Genomic DNA, 16,186 nt, shown 5'->3' with positions numbered 1-16,186 from the left:
AGCACTTTAGAAGTCCACACCACTTGTTATGTGAAGAAGGCACGCAAATAGCATTCAGTTTGTATGGGAAATAATGGGATGTCATCACACATTGGCAGTTACATAAGAACGCCATGGTCAATAAATAAAATTTTACCTTCAATGTGGACTGGCAGACTTAAGCTAGAAGCTGGCCTAGAGTATTGCTGTAATGGTGATAAAGATAATGGATTATTTAGGATAGGATGAAGGGTCTAATAACTGTGGTCACACCAACTGGTTAATGACCATCACAATAGCCATAACAGCGAAGGCCATGGAAACAAATAAGTGAACAGGCACCTGCAAATGGCAACAGAAATGAGAGAAATATTGAAATAAAAATAAAACATTAACAAGAAAATAATTAACAAAAGAGAACACTTACATATACACAAACACAAAAGAAAATGCAAGCAAATAAAGCTGTACTAAAGCACGAAAAAATATTAAGTGGCAAGTTGGAAAGCAGAAACGGGAAATAAAAGAACAGAAAAGAAAAGATATGCATACAAAAGATATACTCCTTACACAGCTACCCATTAGTCACTTCAACTCCAGTTTCTGCTTTTGCCAACAATCATATAACAGGACTTAGCTTAGAAACAGTAATAATTTCTTGAAACACCAAAAAGTATCACAATTTGTCCAACACTCTCCTCCTTCCTGTAGTAACATTACTGCCAAGAACTGTCCTATGCAATTCATGATGATAAATTCATGTCTCTTGTAGCTCATATCTCTTAAGCACTTCAGAGCTTTCCAGGTAACAATCATAACTCTTTCTGCGCAAAAGTGGTTTAACATTCTGATTTTACATTTTCACATGTTAAAGTACGGAAGCTTTTCACACTTCGATTAATTTTTTGTGCATACATTTCACGGTTTGCAACCAATATTATTTTTAGTGAATACACCTTTTAACAGGACAGTAACATCAGAATGATATATCCATTTCATTGTTTATGACTCACACAAATCTTATGTGTGACTAAATTAATAGATACTTTGTAATAGTTCTCTATGCAACAACTGTTTTCCACAATTTTATTTTGGCAACCATTCAATGTTATTATTGCAATCATTTAATACAAAAATGGAAAATTATGACATTACAGTTCATTTTAATTTATCTTGAAAAATACCAAATGCGAATTTTCCATATATACTGCCATTGCATAAAAACAGTTGATGAAAATGTAAATTAGTGGCTGGAGACTTTCTTACTATTTCATTTGTATCCTTTATTAACTGTATCAACAGTATCACCATCTTTTCAACTGTTTGCATTTCTTTCATACTTATCCTGGATTGTGTGTTAGTCATTAATTTGACTAAATAAAGAACAAATCATAAGTTTGTCAGGATCTAGGTATCCTCTGTGGGACAGCTATGTTCTGATACGATCAGGTTAGATACAAATACTTTCCACTGTGGAACACACACCCCAGATACTGCTCTGTGTAGCAGAAAATTCAGAGTATATCTATACAGTGAAGTAAAACTCCTTACTGTCTTCTTGAATGACTAGACAATGATCAGCTATTGCTGATACTATTGTAAGCATACCAGACAAATTTATGTTGATTACCTTCCCTACAAGCAAGGGAATTTCCTCTTGAACCATGTATTTTGGTTATATCAATATCTGTTGTTCTCACATCGATTTCCATTGCCTGATGAGCATACTTCTTCATTTCTTTCAGTTTTGCACCACTTTCTGTTTCCTCCATCTCTATCAGATGATATGCTATTTATTTACTTCTGCAGCTATTTTAAATCTCTAATGAGATGATTGCTCTTCAGTTCGAGCAGTAGCTTCTTTTTTTAAAGTTCAAGCACTTTGTGTATTTCTTGAGCTATTGTCAGTTGAAGCCAATGACTCTTCTATGTCCAGCTTCCAGTGAAAGTTTTCCTTGTAGAGCGCATATATATATATATATATATATATATATATATATATATATATATATATATATATATATATATATATCACCCCCCCCCCCCTTTTTCACTCCTCTTCCTTTCCACACTCAATCAAAAAAGGTGAGAAAGCAACTGCATTTCTAGCTTGTGCCTCACTGCACATTTCCCCATCTTCCTCCCATGGAAGAAACATGACAATCTAGCATTTAACACTGCTCATCTGCTAACTTTATTTTCTGGTTCAAGAGGGGATGAGGGAGTGGTTTGCTCTTTCTTTAAATTTATTTTTTATTTCAAACTTCGTATTTACTCATGCTCATAAGATATCAATTATTCCTTACCTTTTCTCCTCTCCCTCCTACAACTACCACCAGTACAACCTACCACCTACAACAACAACAACAACAACAACTGCTGTTGCTCCTCCTCTCTTATCGCCATGGTAAGTGTGGTTGGGTACCAAGAATCCTAGATGATATATTCAAAATATACTGGGTTGGAATTTCTTATTGCTATTCATTATTTGATAGTCACTTCTTTGCTGCAACACAAAAATTAATATCTCCTCATATTATTGAATAGTATAATTCTTCCTCTGTTCATTTAATTTTCTTACTTGTCTTCTCCATCTGATGTACTATATGTTAAAAAAACATAAAAATATGGGATTTTTTACATAGTTCTTCAACTACATCACACCACTGATGTCACTGTGAGGGGGCTAAAATATTTTTGTAACTGAAAATATTACATGTAATTAGGGACCAGCACCTGACATTTGTTGTTTGTAAAATGCTGCACAAATTTAAAAGCTTGTCATGCTACATGTGTGAAGACAAAGCCTTAGAGTTTTGAAATGGACTGTTAAAAAGAGCGATGATTGGGGAACTTTTTGACTGGAATGTTTGCTTTTGCAAAAACTTCAACAGTTTATTTTCTGAAACTGCCTCTGTTTTCTTCTTTTTCCTGTATTGAAGCTTTCAACAAATGATCATTTTGTTGAGGAGCAGCATTATTTTCCTGTTGATAAACTGAAAGCATCTCTGATCTAAAATGTTTCTTGATATTATTATATTTTTCCCAGCCCAATTTTATTCTTACATAATCTGCAGCATATTAATTCTAATCTTGTGTGGGCACTCAAAGCTATGCTACCTATACTTGACGACACTATATATAGAGCTGACAAAGAGCTTAGAATAGCAGAAGAACTGAAAATAACTATTCACACATTACAAGAAGAAATTCGGCGCGGTCAAAATATGCTAACAGGTTCTGTTTTCCAGTTGCTATAGTGCAGTGAGCGGAAACTATATACTGGCAAATGGCTGCAGGCACATACAAACTAAAATTTTGACCACCAAACAGATGAGGAACGGTGTGGGGAAACAATCCTCACCTCCCTCTGCCATGGCAGCAGCTTAAACTCGTGTTCTGCATAAGCAGAACTGACGTGGTCACAGGGATTGCCGATTCCTTCTGGTGTTGTGAGGGTCATAATTGAAATCAAAGATCGACCAGCCTTAGTCTTTTCACTCATTTCAACATAAGGAAAGAAAACAATGCGTATACGAATGGATACTGCACAGCTGCTTGCTGAGGTGGGCAGTGTGTTGTAAATGAGGTAGTTCAGGTCTGACGTCTAGCAGTATTTGATGCAACCACAATTCAGTACAACCCCCACCTAAAACTGCCATGTTAAAAGCTTCTGCACTACATCAACTTTTCAATTTAAGCTAGCAGACAAACATATGCCTTTCTCTGTTCTACAATGCTAGGTCCATGGCTGACTACTACGTTGCACTAGGTGGCATGTATCTTAGGCCATTTTGGCACCAATAAATAGCTTGGCACCAAAGACTCAAGTGCACTGGTATGTTGTTGCATTTGTGTGAATTTTGTTTTGTAAACATATGGGTTGGGTTGTTTGTGGGAAGAGACCAAACTGCGAGGTCATCGGTCTCGTCGGATCAGGGAAGGACGGGGAAGGAAGTTGGCCGTGCCCTTTCAGAGGAACCATCCCGGCATTTGCCTGGAGCGATTTAGGGAAATCACGGAAAACCTAAATCAGGATGGCCGGACGCGGGATTGAACCGTCGTCCTCCCGAATGCGAGTCCAGTGTGCTAACCACTGCGCCACCTCGCTCGGTGTAAACATATGCTTATGGATTGGGGGGAGCAGATAGAATAGAGGATATTAATTAAGTATGGGCAGTCATGAATACCATAAAGTGTAAAAAGCCAGAAAATGTGACAGAGAGGAGGAAATTAAATACTTCATAGGGTATGAGAGTGACAAATGCACTGGAGTGCCTCTGTGAAGTCTAACTGCAAGACACCCCTCACCTCAATGGCCCATAGAAGACTGTAAATAAGTTTTACAATAACTCTTCTAACTCAACCCATGTGCTTTAAGTTTAATGTTTGAGTCAGAGTATGGCGCAAACTGCACAATGGCATCAATCTTGGCCACTGGCAATGGCTTTCGTAAATCAATTGAACTTCCAACACGTGGAATTTTGATCCTGATTTTCCTACACATGTAAATGCTCTATCATTACAACTTCCAGCCCTTTACATACATAATATTTTATTCGTCTGTAAGAAGTGCATGACGGCGACTTATTTCAGGATTTCACAAAAGACCCACCTACAAGCACTTACACTTCATAGCAAAATACAAGTGGTGGGAGTGGATTGGGAGGAGCAGATAAAATGAAGTCAATTATGATAGTTCAAATGAAGATGGCTGTGGCCCACTTTTTGAAGTAATCCACTGGTGTGTCTAGTTTTACATACTGTATCACTACAAAATATACTTTCTACACATGTATTAGTATCAAGAGTATTCTGTAGAAAACACATGAAGACTGTGAAGCTTTCCCAGTGAAAATATTTCTGACTTGTAACAGACAAGCATCGAAATAACTTACAGCAAATGAATATATAATCAAAAAAGGTGTTAAAAATGAGTAGAATTCCAGCATTAACAAGATATGTCACACACATCAGTGCGAGTATTACCAAAATGATAAATTAACTTCAACGTTAACTTAAGAACAAGCAAAATTAGGCAAATTACTCACAGCATATGTCTGATTAAGCAAACTACCACTGTCTTGTTTCAGTATTTCAAGTTCTTTTATCAGACGAGTTTGTTCATCATTGCATTTTGCATACCTCTCTTTCACAAGCACAAGTTCTTCCTCAAGACAATTCACCTAGAAAGCAAAAAAGAAACATTTTAATTAAATGTTTTAATATGTTACATTCATGTTAGAATACAGTTGATTATGCAAAAAGCCTTCGAGTAAATAGTACACTGCAGACTATAGTTATATTAACACTACAAAATGTAAAAAATCTTTATTTCATGCTTAACTTTTAAATGTTTCTTGCCAATATTTCAACTTTTTCCATTATTAAAGACACTTCTGAAGCCATATATTTTCCTACTAACTTTATGCTCAATCTAAGTATAGTTCCATATCAATGAAAATAATCAGTTCTTGAAAAGATAATGTAATCTGATGGATAAAAAAATCTACTCTCCAAGCGGTGGCAGGAGAGCACACACATAAAAGTTATTAAAGTTTGCTTGCTTTTGGAGCCAGTGGTTCCTTCCTCTGGCAGAAGTGTTTAGGGGAAAGGAAGAGGGGTGAAGGAAAAGGACTGGTAAGGTCTTTCCTTCTCATCTTGTCCGTTAAGTCTCTCCTGACCTGGTGTTCTGAATGACTTTATCAAATTTTACCCTTTTTCCTAAGCATCACCAGTTCTTTTCCTTCACTCCTCTACCTTCCCTTTCAACCCTTCTGCCAGGAAGGAGAGACACTGGCTCCAAAAGCATGCAAACTATAATACCTTTTATGTTTGTGTTCTCCTGCTGCTGATTGGTGAGTAATTTTCTATCTATCCAATTACAAAGTATAGTTCGAGTAAACTTTTGATGTAATTATCATTTTGTGAGTCAGGGTGTAAGCAATTTTTTTACTTCATCATAAAAGTGCCTACTCTTTCTCCCCACATACGCCAATTTCAAAAACAGTTGATGGTCATTTGACAAAATTTTACAGACTGTACAATTTATGTGCCAACGTTTCCCATTCACAGGACTACGAAAGTCTGAATGTTTCATATACACGATGTGACCCAAAGTATCCGGACACCCCCAAAAATATACGTTTTTCACATTAGGTGCAGCCAGGAACTCCGTATCAGTTACCTCAGTAGTCATTAGATATCGTGAGAGAGCAGAATGGGGCGTTCCGTGGAACTCATGGACTTATAATGACTTCTAATGTAGTCAGGTGATTGAGTGTCACTTGTGTCATACATCTGTATGCGAGATTTCCACATTCCTAAACATCCTTATGTCCACTGTTTCCTATGTGATACTGAAGTGGAAACATGAAGGGACATGTACAGCACACAAGCTTACAGGCCGAACTCATCTGGTGGCTGACAGAGACTGTTGACAGTTGAAGAGGGTCGTAATGTGTAATAGACAGACATCTAACCAGACCATCACACAGGAATTCCAAACTGCATCAGGATCCACTACAAGTACTATGACAGTTAGGCGGGAGGTGCGAAAACTTTGATTTCATGGTCAAGCGGCTGCACGTAAGCCACACATCACACCGGTAAATGCCAAGCAATGCCTTGATTGCTGTAAACACTGGACGATTAAACAGTGGAAAAACGTTGTGTGTGGTGACGAATCACGGTACACAATGTGGCAATCAGATGACAGGTTGGGGGTATGGCAAGTGCCCAGTGAATGTCATCTGCCAGCGGGTGTAGTTCCAACAGTAAAATTTGGAGGCGGTGGTGTTATGGTGTGGTTGTGTTTTTCATGGAGAGGCCTTGTACGCCTTATTGTTTTCCACGGCACTATCACAGCACAGGCCTACATTGATGTTTTAAGCACTTTCTCAATTCCCACTGTTAAAGAGCAATTTGGGGATGGTGACTGCGTCTTTCAACATGATGAAGCACTTGTTGATAATGCACAGCCTGTGGCGGAATGGTTACGCGACAATAACATCCCTGTAATGGACTGGCCTGCACAGAGTCCTGACCCGAATCCTATAGGAACACCTTTGGGATGTTTTAGAATGCCGATTTCGTGCCAGGCCTCACCAACTGACATCGATACCTCTCCTTGGTGCAGCACTCCATGAAGAATGGACTGCCATTCACCAGGAAACCTTCCAGCACCTGATTAAACGTATGCCTCCGAGAGTGGAAGCTGTCACTGAGGCTAGAGGTGGCCCAGCACCATATTGAATTCCAGCATTACTGATGGAGGGCACCACAAACTTTTAACTCATTTTCAGCCAGGTGTCCGGGTACTTTTGATCACATAGTGTACATTATGCAGACAGGTGTCAAGGTGTCCCACTACAAACCATCTTGCGAACTGTAGCTTATTCTGAATTTTGTAATGAGCTACTCAACTTTTGCTATACATTGTGAAGCTGACCAAAGAATAGTCTCCATGGAACATCACAGCAGAAACAATAAACTTAGCAGAACTGAAAAGTGATGCAATAATGTTCAATTAACTTTTAGAAAATGGAACAAGGAATTTAGTTTAACAACACACCAGAATATAGTGGATTTCTATAGGTTTTATTTATATTATTTGCTATAAAAATGGATTTATTAAGCTTGCTTTGTGATTTGGGTGCCTACTCATTACATTTCGATTTTGTTTTGTTTTGTTTATAATATGACAATACGGCTAATAGACTGAGGACTATGCTGTCTCTGAAGGCCATCTTGCATTATCTCACTCCTTAGAAACCTTCACTCACACTGGCTTAAAACAACCAGTTTTATCTAGCATGGTTTCAAAGGTTAAACCAACTATAACACAGAGTTTGTACATATTTTTAACTACTGCATATATTGGTGGGGAAAGGATGGAGTTTAGTAGTTTAACAATCCTCCACCAACACAATTAGAAACTGAGTATGGACACAGACTGCACAAAGATGGGGGGGGGGGGGGGGGACAAACTGGGTATACCTATTCTATGGAATCAATCTGGCAAATTAAACTTATTCTGGTTGGCTACACAGGGATATAATTTGGAGCCCAGTTTCTTGGGCACTACATTGCTGCATGCAGCATGAGTGGGGGATAAACTATTACAGCCACTCTTGCTTATTCATATACAGCCCCTATTGTTATGAGCCATTTGTTAACTAAAGGTAACTAGATTCACTATTTTGCACAGCTCTGTCACTGCACAATGTAATTCGTACACCACAATTTTTTAAACTTTCAAATGATACTATAACTATAAATCAAAAGTAACTAATTAAAATTGGGTTCCAAGAAAACAAAACCTTAAGTTTCCTTTTGAAAAGGTTACAAATGAATCAGTTTAGTCAGCATATTTCAGCAGTTGTCTTTTGAGGAATAACATTAATTTTTATGTACTGATAAGAATTACAATTCTACATGTCTAAAATATGAGACTGTTGAAAGAAAATATTTTACAGTAGCAGTCCTTATTTTCTGGAAGCCTTTAGGCTTTCTATGTTACTAAAGATATCACATAACAATTATCACAAAAGAACTACTACCTTCTCAGTCATTTTTGACCTCTGGTTCTTAAGTTCATCCACTTCTTCTAAGGAGTTACCAATAGGATGACTTGACAAATGTGATTTCAGTGCTTCCAATTCTTCCTGAATTTGAAGCTGGTCACTGCACTGTTTGTTCAACTTCACACACTCCGCTCTTAACCTGAAACAATGACACAGAATATTTGTTAAAACAACCGAGATTCATGGCACTGCACACTCTTTAAACTCCACACAAGAATATGAACTTAATAAGTAACCTGCATCAAATTACCACACTAATAATCCATGCTGACCAGCACAACCTCTGGTCAAATTTTTAAATAAATTCCAGTCTTCCATAGATATCCTAATACCAACAACAGTTACTGTCCAATGACTATTTATCAGTGCAACACCATTGACAGATGTTGAATAGACAAAGATTGCTACCAGTAGAGCTGAAATGCTGCAAAACGAATGAAGAGACTGTTGTATGTAATAGCTTCTCTAGGAGGAGCAGCTGCTTCTAGAAAGTGATGATAATTTCAGTGACAGTTCTGAAAGTTTTTCAAGACACGGATGCTGAGGCTAGTGAAAGTGACTTCAATTCAGAAACATCTGACAACAAGACACTACTGCAGAAGACGGTACCTAGAGCATTTGTGCATGCTATTCAGTTTGTAATCAATAATTGTTCAGTGGTAGTAGTGTTATAGTTGTGCCTCTGAAACAATGTGATATGATGAGTTGTTTTGTGGATGATGCTTTGTGCACAATAATAGCTAAACAGACAAACTTATATGCAGAACAGTTCCTAGCTTCTCATTCCAATTTACCAGTACACCCCAGGGTTTGCAGTTGGCAGGACACTACACATGAGTTCTTCAGGAAACTGATGAGTGAAAAGCAGTTTCATCTCTTATTAAAATTCCTCCACTTTGCTGACAATACCTTGTATGACCCACTAGGCACTATCAGCAGAAAACTGTTCAAAATTCACCCCATTATGGAGCATCAGCGGCGTAAATTCAGATTAGTATGCGCACCAGAAAGGAACATCACCACTGATGAATTGTCGTTGCTACAGAAATGAAGGCTTGGAGGGAGGCAATATATAACATCAAAGCGTAGCAGATTTGGCATAAAATTGTACGAACTCTGTGACAGCAGCTCCAGGTACGTATGGGACTATATTGTTCACACTGATAGGACAGTAATTGTGGTAGACACCATCCAGTTGAAAAGATAACCTCTCGAATTGTTCTGGAGCTTGAACGCGATCTACTCAGGAAAGACCACTGAATTTATCTTGACAACTGGTACACCAGTCCAGATTTGGTGGATAAACTAACCAGCAATAACACCAACATTGTCGGCACAATGTGGCAAGACAGGGAGGGGTTCGCTGACTACGTAAAAAAGGAAAAACTGAAGAAAGGAGAGTATATAACAGGGTACAGACGCAAGCAGATGGTAATGAAATGGAAGGACAAAAGAGACGTTTTTATGGTCAGCACCTTCTGTGACGATACATTTTTAAATGTAAACTCGAAGAATGGAACCCTTCAAAAGCCGCATGTTTTTGCTGACTATAACAAGAATATGGGGGGGGGGGGGGGGGGGGGGGGAGGGCGTGCGATTCTGTTACAAAGCTACCAGATGGCCAGGATGCAGACTGAAAAAATATTATCAGAATCGTTTCCGTCACTTGTTGGACATTGCATGGTTCAATGCATACATTCTGTACAAGAAGCATGGTGGCAAACAAAGTAGAATGAGCTTCACAATTAGTCTTGGCGAACAGCTGACCATATCTTCACCACAACAAGGGACATCAGTAGGACACCCACCTCGAACACCGAAAGCAACACACCTTACAGCCAGGCATTTTCCAGACCTTCTGCCACCCACAATGAAGGAAAGACCAACAAGGAGGTGTGTGGTGTGCACGAGAAAAGGCCTTCGCAAAGAGACTTCATACCGGTGCGCAGAATGTGAAGTTTTGTTGTGTGCAGCACCTTGTTTTGAAGCATTTCACACTGAAAATGACTTGTAATATTGTAAAAATATAGTTTTGTTAACTTCTGCAATATATTTTATTCATTTCCATCCAATATCAATTTAAATTCAACAACGAAAACGTGAAGGAAAACTTTTATGCGCAAGAACACTACGCAGCACCACCACATGCTGGTGCATCTTACCCACTGCGGAAGAGGCGCACGTGCACAAACTACCCACTTAACGGGTTAAAGCACTGCATTGAGGGTGGGAAACGTGGCTTTGCATAACTACAGTATACCAGATATTAGCATTCTTAGGAAGTCAATCCCCTCTCAATAGTGAGGATGAATTCTCTAGTGACAACATAGTTGTCTGGCAGGACTCTAAGTACATGATATAAAGTGCGCCTCCTTGCTAATCCAAGTTTTTGCACAATTCCTCATTCCTCTACAGTGTAAGTCCTGGGTAAAAATTAAACCCTGTGCCATGTTCAGGCTCTTATGGGGTGCTACAGCAACAGATAGGTCACCAAATTTCTTGCAAGAGGGTAACAGGACTGGGCAGGATTTGTCGTTTCAATTTAAGACAAGCACTTCACTTCACTTCATAGTTTACTGAGGGAGGAGTTTTCTCCCAATGCATAGGTTTAGTAGATAGAAAGGACCCTCCATCAGTCCAGGTGCAAACAAGGCACTGAGGGGAATAGGTTTCTGCAGTTTGCTTGATTTTGCTTTTGTCTCCTGGAGTGGCCATGGAGGGAAAGTTCTTGGGATTGTAATGGTCTGCACTGAATCAGTCAGGTTAGTCTGAAGGGATTGCCAGAGCCTCATGCATACTGGATGGTAACTTCAGATTTGACTGAACGTGATATATACCATGATGGTGCACAGTCCAAACAATGGCTCTACTTCATGGCTACCACCGAGCCATAACAATCTCGGTGGCCCCAAATGGACAGGCACCTATTACTCATCATGATCCCGAGAGGCAATACCTCGGGCATCAATACTGCATTCCCTGCATAGTCACGGGGCTTGCAACTGTATGGGTACCTTCCAACTCACTCATATGGACTGGCTACCATACTGACAAGGGAAGCTCCCCATCACACCCCCCTCAGATTTAGTGGTAAGAGGGCTCAGTGGACAGCCCACCAAAAACTGAACACACATCAAGCATGAAAACAGGAAGGGGGTCTAAAGAATTTTGAAAAAAAGCAAAATAGAAACAGTGAATGGTCCAAGGGCATGAAATGCAATAAAGAGGGCTCGACAGGGCAGCTGCATCGTGAGTAAGTGGTCACGGTGATGGACTATCAGGCAGGTGAGCCGTGTTCAAACCTCCCTCGTGCCTTTTTTTCCGTTTTTAGTTGCATTCAAGTTTGTGTCAATATTCTGATGTAACATCGTTTTGCAACAGCAAGGTGTAAGAAAGGGACCTATAATGACAGTCGATTCTACATCTACATGATTACTCTGCAATTCACAATAAAGTGCCTGGCAGATTCTGCAGAACTACTCTATTAGCAGCCGAAAGGAAATCTCTTTTGAATGGGAACAGCAAATGTTTGATGACAAGGTGGCAAGTGAACCGAATCCTAAACTGAAAAAAAGTTGGGTGCGTCATACACGGCATTAGTGACAGAACGTGTGTCATATGAAGGGAATCTCTTACTGACGCAACAACTTGTATGCCTCATAAGTGAGTGATATATGGCTCCTCGCCAGAGTTGGGTGTTTGTATGAATGTGAATGTGATCACTCCCAAGGGAATGAAAACATAATAGTTTGTCACGTAAGCTGCAACAAATTAATGCAACTGTTTCACAATCACACAGTTTACCTGTGCTCTGTCAAAACATATGTTTTTAGTGTTTTTGAAGTTGTGTTCCCTTTTGGAAGTTTTGACTCTTGAATTCCTTTATTGTAACATAGTTCACACCTGTTTCTTTGTTGTTTTCATTTTTATGAGCCAAGTATGAGGTATCTCACCTGCTCTCACTATGCATTAAGTTTGCTTGCAACAATAACATATTCTTACCACAGGGCTCATATTCTATAACCAATGTATAGTATGACAACTACCAAGACTATGGAAAGAGAACAAACATTTCAATGATGGGATGGACAGTTCATAATAGTGTGGAAATAGAAAAATGGCCCGAAGAAGGTTTGAAAATGGCTTGTACACTTTACAGTCCAGCACCATGACCACTTAACCGTGACAGCGCGGCAATCCCTTTTCCCTCCATATTAAAATTCTGAGGCTTGGACTGTTCACTGTTTCTATTTTGCTTTTTTCCCCCCACAATTCAGTACACCTTCTTCCTGTTTTCATGCTTGCTTTGTGTTCAGTGTTTGATGGGCTATCCACTGCGCCATCTTACCACTAAATCTGAGGGGGGTACAATGGAAGTCTTCCTTGTCAGTAGTGGGCAACATTCCCTCCATTGCTTGCACTTTTCTATTTAAAAAATGGCACAGGAAAGGAAAAAGTACAACAATGGCATGCTCGCCATGCACATACAAAAAGAGTTGCGATTCAACAGGGAAGAGGGGTGAGTGAGGAAGTTTAGCTGGATCTTGCCTTCTGCATATCCTTAACACTTATGTCAACTTTGAAATTTTCACCAATATGGGCAATTATTTGATGTCTTCCAAAGTTACTCTGCCATTACCGTTACATCTCGTGACTGTTCTCGTACTTCCAATATGACTTCAATACAGCCCGAGTTCCATAAATGGTAACCTCACCTCAGTCATTGTTGCTACTTGATGGTCTTCCACTGTACTGGTACACCACACCACCTCTACCATAAATGTAGTGCGAAGTGCCTACTCACGAAAAATTTAAAAGTTACACTAAACTTCTGCTTGAGATAGTAGCTTTCTTTTGAAATTATTGAATTACAAACAGTGAACACACTTTTGTTTGGATCACCCCCATCTCTGCCCCTGCATCTGCATCCCAGTGAATCTTTGTTGTATACTTTCTTTGAGAGCTACACATCTGAGCAGCGAGTTTAAAGCTGCCATTCCAACTGCAATGTCATAAGAGAAAAATTTGTTCTTTTTGCTGCTGATGATTCGAGTACAGGACTAAAATGTAGTACCAGGCCTCTTACTGGAGTGGCAGCTAGTGGAAAGTTTGAAAACAACAGATAGTTCAGATCAAAACTGTGACAAAATTTAGTAAATACAGTTCATTGTTTCTCAAGGAATTCCACAAGCTATAAAATAGTCTGCTTAAACAGTGACACACAAGAAGCAGGCAGAATAAATTTTTGGGATTATGAATAGAACAATAATGTACCTGAAAAACTCCCACTATAATTAATGAAATACTTTAGTTCATCTACATTCGAAAAATGAAGGAAATAGTTTCCAGTGCAAGTTTCCACTGACTAAGGAGTTACAGAAATATTTTTTCTTAAGGAAAGTGTCTTACACGGATCATACATTCTAAGTACATTCTAAGAACATCTGCAGAGATCTCTGCAAAAAAAAACTGTGTCTCTTGACAATTATTTCACAAGCATATATGGTGAACTGAACATCACATACTCCACACTGGGGAACTGGCAACATTAGGGCAGGTATGTACCTGGTACTATGGCAGACTACCTGCAGGAAGACCAGTCTGTACCTCATTGGTAACAGTGCTGGACAGCTAGTTGTAAGTGCCCTGTGTATAAACTTGGGAAATAAAATGGTGTATTACTGACATCATCTAAGCCTATTTGTACCCCCACATACATATTCATTAATTTCGTTTGTTGTTACCAACATTGCTCTTTTCTCAAAAATTACTGTAATATCATGAATGAAATATAGAATCAAGAAGAACCTCTACAAAGACTTGAAGGCATTAACATCTATCAGTGCACAAATAAGTCAAATACATGTCTACTCATGCCTGTACCAAACCACCATTGTATGTTAAGTATCTTACAAGGGTAAAATTGCCGAGTTAAAATTAAAGAAATTCTGTATTGCAAATTATTCTCTTTCATAGTGACTCTCAGTATAATATTTCTGGTTACTTTATAATTAACACTAGCACTGCAACACAATAACATTTTATAATATTAAATAATTTTGTTGTATTAACAGCCTTGACTTCTTTCCACATTACCAAAGTCCATTACATGAGATACATGAAGGTGAGGAAGGAAGGAAGGAAGGATTAATGGCTTGTGAATGATTAATGTCATTAGAGATGGAGCATAGGCTCCAAACAGATACAGAAGTCAGCTATATACTCTCCTGAAAGCAAGTTTAGTATGTTACCATCATGACACCTCATGGACTTATTGACCTGAGATTTTCAGCTTCCAGGATCATGCAGCGGTTGGATAGCTGCTGAACCTCCTCTTTATCTTTATTGTCAGACATTAGTTCTGCACTATTTATACGTGCATCTAATTCAGCCTGAAGAGCATTCAGCCTATCCTTCATTTTTTCTGCCTCATTATGTCCTTGCTTCACACACTGCTGCACTTCCACAAGTTGCTCTGAAACAAAAATAATACAACTTGAAAAAATGCTAAGTTTACTGACTTCTTTTTCATAGAGAGATTAGAACTGTCTTTATTTTATTCTCAGAATTTACTTTTTTTTACTGTATGGTATTACAGAATGGCCTATTTATAATTCTCATTCATCAAGTTGTTCTGAATGCTTAACATAAATAAGTAAACACATATGACAAAGTGAAAATGAAAATGAAGAAATATACATAGTGCTTTTTCACAGCCTCGATATAGTTACTCATATTATCCTTTATTTATCAATATTACGGAAAATGATATATAGTGGGTCACTACGAACATTACACATAGTAATATTTACTATGCAGTTTTATGTACAGGGCTGTGGCATTTCTAACTTCAAAATCTAAAGATGGTATGTAACCAACTTTGGTTAGTAAAGAAACAGCTAGAAAGAAATAATGAACCACATTTCGTCCACAAGACGTAGTTAAACGCACCTCATCAGTACAGGCTGAGTTTCTAAACAACACATTATGACCTGTCCTGCTTTCTATATAAGTGAACCAGCTTTCAATATTAATGCCTTCGATGCACAGGGTCCGTGTGATAACACACACACACACACACACACACACACACACACACACACACATCCAGTGCAAATAGCGATTAAAACTTTGAGTTATTAGAGCTTTCTGAAGGCATAAACCTGTGTACACAGACGAGTCTGTACTTCAAAGACCCATATACCTCTGCTATATATGTACTCTTTATGATTAGGTGTATGCTAGATCACTGTAGCCATCCTAATATTGCCAGTTTTAAGTTAGTGTACACGTGTGATGTATTGCAGCTAGTAATTAATTACATGTTCAAAATCTCATAATCTTGACAATATTCCACAACAAAATTTCATGTGACACTAATTTTATGATGGCTGCAAGGGCTACAATATGTAACTTCAAAACATATCCAGATCTGACCATTCTCCCCTGGAGAAAGCTACGTTCCACTGCATTGATGAACTGTAGTTATTAACTATTGGACTGATAATGCCAGCTATCTGATAAATGCATTGCTGCAGAGATCCCAGTCTACAACTCCAACATGATCCCAATACAAGCTTCAATCCCTAAATCCAACCAAAACATTTTATATCAATCATTTC

At 38.6% G+C, this 16,186-nt stretch overlaps 1 protein-coding gene across 4 annotated transcripts in view; it reads right to left on the bottom strand.

The window, feature by feature from the left end:
• LOC124721874 (sarcolemmal membrane-associated protein-like) overlaps window positions 1-16,186 on the bottom strand; it is a 351,987-nt gene that overhangs the window by 55,004 nt on the left and 280,797 nt on the right. For 3 of the 4 annotated variants that reach the window (XM_047247014.1, XM_047247016.1, XM_047247015.1), the window contains 3 exons: window positions 14,844-15,039; window positions 8,541-8,703; window positions 5,031-5,165 (listed from right to left, as the gene is read on the bottom strand). In XM_047247014.1, coding sequence (XP_047102970.1) covers window positions 5,031-5,165; window positions 8,541-8,703; window positions 14,844-15,039 — 494 coding nt within the window. Of the gene's footprint in view, window positions 1-136; window positions 322-5,030; window positions 5,166-8,540; window positions 8,704-14,843; window positions 15,040-16,186 lie in introns of all 4 variants that reach the window. The other variant, XR_007006401.1, reaches the window with a different exon arrangement.

The sequence above is a fragment of the Schistocerca piceifrons genome, chromosome X, assembly GCF_021461385.2.
Source record: "Schistocerca piceifrons isolate TAMUIC-IGC-003096 chromosome X, iqSchPice1.1, whole genome shotgun sequence".
In the NCBI taxonomy this organism is placed as follows: domain Eukaryota; kingdom Metazoa; phylum Arthropoda; class Insecta; order Orthoptera; family Acrididae; genus Schistocerca; species Schistocerca piceifrons.
This window is presented reverse-complemented; position numbering and strand designations above follow the sequence as displayed.